The sequence below is a fragment of the Physeter macrocephalus genome, chromosome 16 (assembly GCF_002837175.3).
Source record: "Physeter macrocephalus isolate SW-GA chromosome 16, ASM283717v5, whole genome shotgun sequence".
In the NCBI taxonomy this organism is placed as follows: Eukaryota; Metazoa; Chordata; class Mammalia; order Artiodactyla; family Physeteridae; genus Physeter; species Physeter macrocephalus.
In genome coordinates, this window is record NC_041229.1 from 26,583,491 (window position 1) to 26,593,989 (window position 10,499).

General features: G+C 35.5%; 1 protein-coding gene across 2 annotated transcripts in view; it reads left to right on the plus strand.

The window, feature by feature from the left end:
• The window catches only part of KBTBD3 (kelch repeat and BTB domain containing 3), a 55,997-nt gene extending 46,802 nt beyond the window's left edge, over positions 1-9,195 (plus strand). Inside the window, exons 2-4 of one of the 2 annotated variants that reach the window (XM_024115329.2) lie at positions 762-906; positions 3,241-3,485; positions 7,422-9,195. In XM_024115329.2, the coding sequence (XP_023971097.1) occupies positions 3,253-3,485; positions 7,422-9,024 (1,836 nt within the window). In that variant the 5' untranslated portion in view covers positions 762-906; positions 3,241-3,252 and the 3' untranslated portion in view covers positions 9,025-9,195. The remainder of the gene's footprint in view (positions 1-761; positions 907-3,240; positions 3,486-7,421) is intronic. The other variant, XM_028500995.1, reaches the window with a different exon arrangement.
• Positions 9,196-10,499: the final 1,304 nt, after the last annotated feature.

Here is a 10,499-nt window from a genome sequence, read left to right on the forward strand (position 1 = left end):
GGGCCTCTCACTGCTGTGGCCTCTCCCGTTGCGGAGCACAGGCTCCGGACGCGCAGGCTCAGTGGCCATGGCTCACGGGCCCAGCCGCTCCGCGGCACGCGGGATCCTCCCAGACCGGGGCACGAACCCGCATCCCCTGCATTGGCAGGCGGACTCTCAACCACCGCGCCACTAGGGAAGCCCTGGGATATTCTTTTTCATCCTAGATCAGATGTTATCAACATTCTTTTTTGTTGTTGTTGTTGTTGTTTTGTTTGGCCATGCCACACATCTTTCAGGATCTTAGTTCCCCTACCAGGAATCAAACCCAGGCCCCAGCAATGAAAGTACAGAGTCCTAACCACTAGAACACCAGGGAATTCCCTCAACATTCTTAAGTAAAGATTTGCACTGTTGTGATGATTATCTTTGTACCCCACTCTAACTTGGAATATTCTTTTTCATCCTAGATCAGATGTTATTAACATTCTTAAGTAAGATTTGTACTGTTGTGATGGCTAGGCCACAGGGTGCCCAGACATTTGGTCAGGCATTGTTCTGGGTGTGTCTGTGAGGCTGTTTTTGGATGAGATTAACATGTGAGTACATAGACTGAGTAAATTATTGCCCAGTCTAATGTGGGTGGGTCTTATTCAATCAATTGAAGACCTGAAGAGAACAAAAAAGCTGAGTAAGAAGAAACTTCACCTACCTAACTGCTGGAGCTGGAATATTATCATTTCCTGCCTTTGGACTTGAACTGAAAAATCATCTCTTCCTAGGTCTCCAGCCTGCCAGCTTTCAGACTAGAACTTATACCATCAGCTGTCCTGGTTCTCAGGCCTTTGGATTCAGACTGAAACTACATCGTTGGTTGTTCTGAGTCTCTGACTTGACAGCCACATATCTTGGGACCTCCATAATTTTGTGAGCCAATTATTTATATGTATATACATATATAATATGTTTATGTATGCACACATATACATACATACACACACACCACACACACATTACACATATACCAGTAATTATATATATAACAAATAGGCTTATAGCCAAATATATAGCCTATTGGTTCATTGGTTCTGTTTTTCTAAAGAACTCTAATACAACTGTTTTCTGCCTTACTTTTCTTCACAACTGCTCCCAAGCCTCTCATTACCATTTTTCCCTCCACGACACCCATTCTCATTCTTACTATGTCTATTTACTTACAGTTACTCAGAACACTGCTCACAAAGTTACTGCAGGTAACTTATTTTTCCAGTACTACTGTGAATTACATCCTATTAATGGCCCCTGCACGTGCATGCACACACACTCTTATACAGGCACATTATTCTTCATACAGTACATCAGCTAGTCAGTAACTTTCTGTGATAATGAAAATATTCTATGTTTGTGGTGTACAATATAATAGCCATTAGCCACATGTATTAGGGTTCTCCAGAGAAACAGCCAATTGGAAGGAGAGAGAGAGAGAGAGAGAGAGAGAGAGATAGGGAGATTGATTTACTGTGTGGAGTTGGCTTATGTTATTATGGAAGCTAAGCAGTCCAAAGATCCGCAGTCGGAAAACTGGTCCAGGAAAGCCAATAATAAAGTTGCAATCCAAGTTTTAGTCCAAAGGCAGGAGAAGTCTGATATTCCATCTCAAAGACAGTGGCAGAGAGAAAGAATTCTATCTTACTGGGCCTTTTGTTCTATTCAGGCCTTCAGTGGATTCAATGAGTCCCACTCACATTAAGGAAAACAATCTGCTTTCCTCAGTCTGCTGATTCAAATGTTGAGCTCATCTAAAAACACCCTCACAGACACACCCAGAAATAATGTTTAGCCAAGTGTCTGGGTACCCTGTGGCCCAGCAAGTTGACACATAAAAGTAACCGTCATATTACATATGGCTACTGACTGCTTAAAATATGGCTAGACCAACCAAGGAACTAAATTTTTAATTTTTATTTAATTTTAAGTAATTTAAATGTAAATAGGTATACATGGCTCACAGTTACTGTTTTGGACAACACAGTAGTAGATTGTCTCAGTCCTAGAATGAAACTTTGACTGATGCTGTAGGACCATTCAGACTACTTCTCCAGTGTCTGGCTTCCACCTGGGCTTGAAACACCTCCCCTGGGAGAACACAGCCACCATGTAAGAAGTCCAACTACTCTGAGACTGCCATGATATGAAGAAGTATTAAGCTAGTCACATGGAGAGAGTATGTCAAGAGAGGGAGAGAAAGCCCTGTCTGTTCTAGCCATCCATCCCATTTGAAGGGAATGTGAATGAAGAAACTGTATTGGACCTCTAACCCAATCAGGCCTTCAGGTGACTTCAGCCAGAGCTGCCACCTGACTCTAACCATATGAAAACCCACAAGCAAGAAGTTCCATCTAAACCTGCAGAACCATGAGAGATAATAAATTGTTGTCTTAAGCCAATCAGTTTTGGGGTGATTTGCAAGGCAATAAATAACCAGAACAGAAGTATGTTAAGGAATCAAGGATTCCTATTTTTCTGGCTCCCCTAGATCCCAATCTTCTTTTCTTTCTGTTTCCTACTTTCTTGCTTTCTGTGGTGTAAACTTTTATGCTTAGAACTAAATTAGCAGTTTGGGAAAGTCACAGTTATCTGGCCTTCAAGTATCTTGGATTTCTGACCTCATATTTAAAAGGCTTTCCTGCTTTCAGATAGGCCAAGTTGGACCAATGTTTGCCTTTTACTTCCTTACTAAAGGCCCTAACCAGTTAATACAATCTAATTCCCTGATCTTTTTCAATCAATTGTCTTTTAAAAGTAATCCCAGAAGACATATACCTATGCTTCAATATCAACATTTTAATGTCTGCTTCGCTGCCAGAAGAAAATGGATGGGAGGGAGAGGGATGTGTTGGGTAAATATTCAAATGTTATCTGCTATATAAGCAATACCTCTTACATATAACAAGACTAGTCATGTACTCAGATCCTATATAAGTTATTTATAGAACTTATAAATTGTGCTATTTAACAGTTACATAGCCTTGAACTTTATCCCTTAATAGTGTACTTTTTATTCCAGTGAGCTCAATATTTATAAAAATTTAAAAGGAATTTATTGCTAAATGTCAGGAAAACAAGTGTTTAGGACACGATGTACTATTATGATTGTTCTTAGTGAGCATTTTTTTGTGATTGACACTAAGAGGGCAAATTTTGGATCTGAAAATTTCATTAGGACTCTGTTACATCAGTGATTTGTTTTTTTCATTCCAGTTCTAAGAACAGATGGAAGTGGCTATGGATAATTCATATGATTTCAATCAACAAGGCTCATGTAATGGAATTCCATCTGAGAAGAAAAACAACTTCCTCGTGTCAGAAGATCATGGACAGAAAATCTTAAGTATACTACAGAATTTTCGAGAACAAAATGTCTTTTATGATTTCAAAATAATCGTGAAAGATGAAATAATCCCATGTCATCGTTGTGTGTTAGCAGCATGCAGTGACTTTTTCAGGTACTTTACCTTGTCTATTTATCCTTCAGATTTTATGATACCACTAATTAAGTTATTTCTTATGGCTGTACTCAATTTTCCCCCCACAGAACATGGAACAGTAATCTTTAATAATTAAAAAAAGATAATTAGAACCTAGATTAACTAATGATTTTTGAATATGAAAATATGAGAGTACCTTTTTTAAAGCTCAGATCTTCCCAGGCTAGCATTTGGAAGTCCTATGGAACATTAGTCCCTTGAATTGTTCTGGAAAAAAATTGTTTTGATCTGGAGTCAGTTTTGTATGGGGGATCCCTGCACTGTATAATTTGGGAAAAGAGGAAAGGACAGATTGAGCAAAAATAGAAGCCAATTTCAAAGAAAATGAGGAGTCTGAGAAGAAAATACATTTCAGTCAAGTATATATCCCATGGATTGTCCAGGAGAGAGGGACTCTAATGCAGAGAATTTCTCTTCTCTTTAGCCAAGATAGTCCTACAGTAGGGAAAAGTACTCCCAGAACCATTTCTGGAGAGCAGCCAACTTGTTCTGATTCTAATTCTGAATATAATTTGGTTCCCCATGTAGATCATCCTACAGGGAATGTCCTAGTCATGATGCTGTAAGAATCCACTGTGATGACAGTGGGTTTCTGATTCTTAACAGTGGTTAAGGGTCATGACCTTAGTACTGTAGTAACTGTATCAAGGTAATACCTGTGAGGCCTATTCATCAGACAGACAAACCTCTCTTGCTGACATCCTGACCTTCAGCCCTCCTAGTCATACTGCAATAAACTCAAATCCTAATTGCAGTATTTTGCATTATGTTCAGTTTTAGAAACAATTTTTATTCCAAGTAAGCAGAGTTTAAATCTCTAACAAAACACCTGTTTCTGTAGGGTTTCCTGCTTTGAATTTGGGAGCAGTGGCTCAGTGCTGCATCACAGTTTACTGGGGACAAGGGGGGCTACAACTTTTACTAGCCTTTTGCCTAACTAGACTATATGTCTTCATGTATTCTTTTCATTTCTTCTCTCATGTATCCTAAGTTATTCTTCTTCAGACTCTACTGGGGCCCTAACTGTTCTTATGCTCTCTCACTCTCAGGTTCTGCTAGTTTCTTCCCACCTCTCTTCTAATCCACTTTTTCTTCCAAGTAACTTTCTTGCTCCCGTATCTTTCATATCACCTCTTCATCAGAGGAAGCTGTACAAGTATAATGGTTAAGTACTTGGCCTCTTAATGCACATGCCCTAAATCCAAATCCCAGCTCCACCACTTACTAGGCTTGTGACCTTAGGTAAGTGACACAACCTCTTCAGGCTTCAGTTTCCTTATTTGTAAAAAATTAAGATAATAAAAATAGGACCTAACTCATAGAGTCATTATGAGTGTTGAATGAAATAATGTATATTAATGATTAGGTCAGTGCCCACTACATTCAATTAATGTTAGCTGCAATTATTATTATTTCCAAACCTAGCCAAAAAATGGAAATAATTTGGTATGAACACACAGTCTTATTTCTCCATAAAGTTTTCATGTTAACAAAGTAAGAAGTTCATATAAGCATTTGAACTGACAGTCCTCTACTCTTTATGTTGAAGTTATTTATTAATTAAATGTATTTGCACATAATATTTGTCCATAGTACTTTGTTAAGCCTACTCCTAGCTTTTTAGGGATCTACTTTCAATTTTTAAAAATTATTGTTAAAACAACATGTTTTTCAAAATTCGCATCTGTTTTGAAGTAAAACAAATGACAGTTTTATAATGACCTAGATCCTTTATTATATATAGTACTTTACTAAATGAGTATATAGTTCACATAAAAATATGTACAAATGTAGATAGAAAGTCTACGTTATTTACACTCTTGTATGATAAGGCCACTAATTCATAATTTTGTGTAACGATCAAACTCACTGGAGTATTGGGATATAAACTCACAGGAATATTGGGGTATATAAAATTAAAATAGAAAATTACATAGTGCATGGTAAATTCCCTTTATAATATTTTTGGAAAATGAAAATTATGATTAAATGTAAAGCCACTGGAGACAAGATTCAAAAGGAATCACACATATTGTGTAACCACTTTATGATAACATAGTAAATTTGAGATAGAAGTTAACTGGATACTTTAAAGATGAGTAGGGTGAAGTATAGAAATACATTACATGTTTCTTCTCAAAGAAAATGTGGAAGTTGGTGATAAATTAGAAGTACATATGATTTTAGAAAACTTTTTTTCTTAAAATGATATTAATAATAGTTGGCATCAATTAACTTAGTTATTCCTCTCACAACTCAGTGAAATAGGTACTACTAGTATCCCCATTTTCAGATGAAGAATTTGAAGCACAATCAAGTTGTTAACCTCCCCAAGGTCACACAGTTAATAAGTGGTATAGGCTAGATACCCACCCAGGCAGCCCTGTTCTAGAGGCCATGCTCTTATTATTACCCTAAACTGACTATAGATATCTTAATAATCTAATTATCAACGCAGGTTAATGTTTCTAAGTTGATGTACATTGTTGAAATATCCTGCCTAATATTTAACATGTATAAATTTTTGTAACTATATTTATTCATTATTGTGTTAAGAAGTATTGGATACCCCTAGTAAAAAGGGGCATTAGCATCCTTTTCCTAAGGAGTATTCTGTATTTGGAAGGCTCCTCATATTTTTCAGTTGGACACTTGTGCTGTAGTAGCTTTAGTTACTCTCTATAGTAGACTTTAATAATGAAGTTTGGTTTTCCCCCAGAGTACTTGGGCACCTGGGCACTACTCACAAAGGTGTTCTGGGCAATACTGGAACAAATACAAACCAGTATTAAACCAGGACCAAAATCAGGTGATCTTTAGTCTTAATGAATGTTCAACTGGCAGTCTTTAGTTCTTTGTTGTAGCTCTTTCCTCTTTAATCTTTATCTTTATTTGCAGTTCTACTGAAAACCATCATAATGGGTTTGTTTACAGTGTAAAAATGAATAACTCTGGATATGAAATTAATATAAGGATGGACAGCAATATTGTTCTTACCAAAGCCAAATGTAAACTATATCTTAGTCTCCTGCCTAAATATTTCTAAATAATTTATATTTTTGCTTAAACTGAGCCAAAAAAATTCCTATTTCCTTGGAGTCTATCAGCTTTACCAGATGGGGATAAATTAGAACTTATTATGAAGAACTTTCAAGCTGGTCAAATTATTCAAATCTGGAGACCCATCTCCATCTCTCAGAGGCTATTTCTACAAAAACCTTCTTTTTAGCCTTTTTAGTTTGGTGTGGTACACTGTTGTTTAGTTGTATGAAATCATATTCCCTTTTTCCTAAAGTGCTGTATGAAATGTGTTTTTAGACATGTATTCAAGTTTATCTTATTTGGTGGATTTTCCCACACAGACAGAGTCATTGGAAACATCTGATATCTCACTGTATTCCATCTTTTAGATATTTCACTGCTGCCAAATTGAAAATTATTTTGAAAAAGACTTTTAAATCCTAAACCCAGAAGCTTTTATATTTTAAGTAATTTTAGTTATCACCTGCAGAGTTGATACTAAATTAACCCATAAGTAAATAAATTCAGCCATTAGAGAGATTTTACCCTAATTTTATGAATACTATATAAGAACATCAAATCAGATGCAAAATTTGAATCTTTTTGTAGCCTTTGGATCCATTGCTGTGGGTCAGCTATAATGTACATATTTTGCAATATGGGAGTTATGTAATACGTATAGTTTACAGATAGATAATATGGTCTCTATTATAGATATTAAATTAATTTATTAGGATGCTTTAAAAATGTATTTTGTAAACGTATTTTACATCAACCTAAGAGTAAAGGAAACCTCTTTAAGGTAATATTGAAAATTATCGTGGAATAAAATATTCCTGTTTATTTGTTCTCCTGTGTTCTTCATTTTTGCAGGGCTATGTTTGAAGTAAACATGAAAGAAAGAGATGGTGGAAGTGTTACCATTACTAATTTGTCCTCCAAAGCAGTAAAAGCATTTCTTGATTATGCCTATACTGGAAAAACAAAGATAACAGATGATAATGTGGAAATGTTCTTCCAGTTGTCATCATTTCTTCAAGTTTCCTTCCTGTCCAAAGCTTGCAGTGACTTTTTAATAAAAAGTATTAATCTTGTGAATTGTTTACAGTTATTATCTATATCAGATAGCTATGGCTCTGCCCGTTTGTTTGATCATGCTTTATACTTTGTACAACATCACTTTTCTTTATTATTTAAATCCAGTGATTTCTTAGAGATGAATTTTGGAGTACTGCAAAAATGTCTGGAATCAGATGAATTAAATGTTCCTGAAGAAGAAACTGTACTGAAAGTTGTCCTTAGTTGGACTAAACATAACTTAGAATCAAGGCAAAAGCATCTGCCTTATTTGATTAAAAAAGTAAGATTATATCAGTTATCTGAGGAGACACTTCAAGATTGTTTACTCAATGAAGAGTGTTTACTCAAAAGCACAAACTGTTTTGACATAATCATAGATGCAATTAAGTGTGTGCAAGGTTCTGGTGGACTTTTCCCTGATGCTCGACCATCCACAACTGAAAAATACATATTTGTTCACAAAACTGAGGAAAATGGAGAAGATCAATATACATTTTGCTATAATATTAAAAGTGATTCATGGAAGATACTGCCACAATCACACCTGATTGATTTGCCAGGATCTAGTCTGTCTAGTTATGGGGAGAAAATATTCTTGACAGGCGGTTGCAAAGGGCCATGTTGTAGAACAGTTCGGCTTCATATTGCAGAGTCATATCATGATGCCACTGATCAAACCTGGTGCTACTGTCCGGTCAAAAATGATTTTTTCCTGGTATCAACTATGAAAACACCAAGAACCATGCATACATCAGTTATGGCTCTCAACAAATTATTTGTCATAGGTGGTAAGACTAGAGGATCCCAGGACATTAGAAGTCTCTTAGATGTTGAATCTTACAACCCTCTTTCCAAAGAATGGATATCTGTTAGCCCATTACCCAGGGGCATATACTATCCTGAAGCAAGTGCATGCCAAAATGTAATTTATGTTCTTGGATCGGAGGTAGAGATTACAGATGCTTTTAACCCATCACTTGATTGCTTTTTTAAATACAATGCTACAACTGATCAGTGGTCTGAACTAGTAGCAGAGTTTGGGCAGTTTTTTCATGCAACACTAATTAAAGCTGTCCCTGTAAACTGCACACTGTATATATGTGACCTTTCCACTTATAAGGTTTATAGTTTTTGTCCAGATACTTGTGTTTGGAAGGGTGAAGGGTCTTTTGAATGTGCAGGCTTCAACGCAGGTGCAGTTGGAATTGAAGATAAAATTTATATATTAGGTGGTGATTATGCACCAGATGAAATCACAGATGAAGTGCAGGTCTACCACAGCAGCAGGTCTGAGTGGGAAGAAGTTTCACCAATGCCAAGAGCCTTAACTGAATTTTACTGCCAGGTGATTCAGTTTAATAAATACAGGGACCCATGGTTTTCTAATCATTTCTAAAAGTAGTGTGTGATTAGACATTCTAAAACTATTGCAGTTCTAGAAACCTGCAGTAAATTTATTAACCTTCATTATTGGTAAAACAGTCTTTACGGCTTAATAACATAAAATGCACCTTCTATGAGAGAAATACTATGAATGTATACCATATATGAATTAGCAGTTCCCAGAAACTTAAAATTCAAAATAAATTTTACCAAAAATTATATTGTATTTAATTTAATCTTGGAGAGTCTAGAATATTACTATTTTCATATGTAAATAAAACTCAGGCTTTGATGTTTTGATTTTTTAAGTACTTTATCCATGAAACACTAGTTAAAAACAAATCAAACTTCACAGAATTGAACAGTTAAGATGGGAGAAATCTCTAGGTAAAAATGATTTATTTACACTATTATATGAAGTGAAAAATAGAGGCGAGAATCCTATCTTGTTACTACAGGTATAAGAGTTGTCAAATTCCTATTTTTTCTGATCACTGGTTAGCTGCTTTTAAGCCCATTCTTTTCTTTCACCATTTTTTAGTCAGAACATTTTCTGAAATGCAGTGTATTTCCCCAGCCTTCTAAACTGTACACTAAACATGGTTTAACTCTTTTCATGATTCGACTCTTCGTTAAGAACATAATGTACTGTGCTGTAATGCCATAATGCCATTGGCAGTTACTGAAATGTCTTAAAATTTGCTGATTCTATTAGTTTTCAGTGTCAGTTGGTTTCAGTTTTTAGCAGTATTATACCTTATTTTCTGGCTCAAGCTCAGTAAATTAACATTTTTGATTTAATTAATCAGTTCTAAGTTATACCTGACCTGAGTTTATCTTGCCATGTAACCCATTTAGTGAAGTTCTTGGTTTCTGGGATCGTAGTACTAAAATACTTTTTCTGTATCATTGCCAGTTTCCAATGTAAGTGAGGATGTAGAAAATCTGACCTCTAGATAAGTGGACCACTATTGTTGGCATTTCTTAAACTTTTACATGTCCAAATTTGAGTTACAATAAGAAATTTCAGCGTTTAAATTAGTACCATATCAGTTTTCTGTGATGATATATACCAGCTGTAAAGTGCTGTGTATGTTTACTACTTCAGTAAATTATTCACAGTGAATTATTTTCTAAATTTAACAATATGACTAGGCTTTTGGTATTGATAGTAGTATTTGAAACTTGCATCTTGTTAGATGTTTAATCACCTTTAACCCAAACAATGAAAGAGTGTTAATCATCTTTGTTTTCAGCTAAGATGATTCTGCCTTGTAAGAGGATCTGTTTATCAGTTTTACAGATATAGGTATTTTAGGTTTTAAGATGCCTGACATATCTCAGGTAATGTGCAAGCTGTATTTCTGTGGAATTAAATGTAGTTTCCTACACATTGTAATAAATGTTAATCTGTTGTAAATATACATATTCTTTAGAAGTGGAAATATACTTAAATGAAGGTCCTTTTACCATATAAATTTTTGCAAT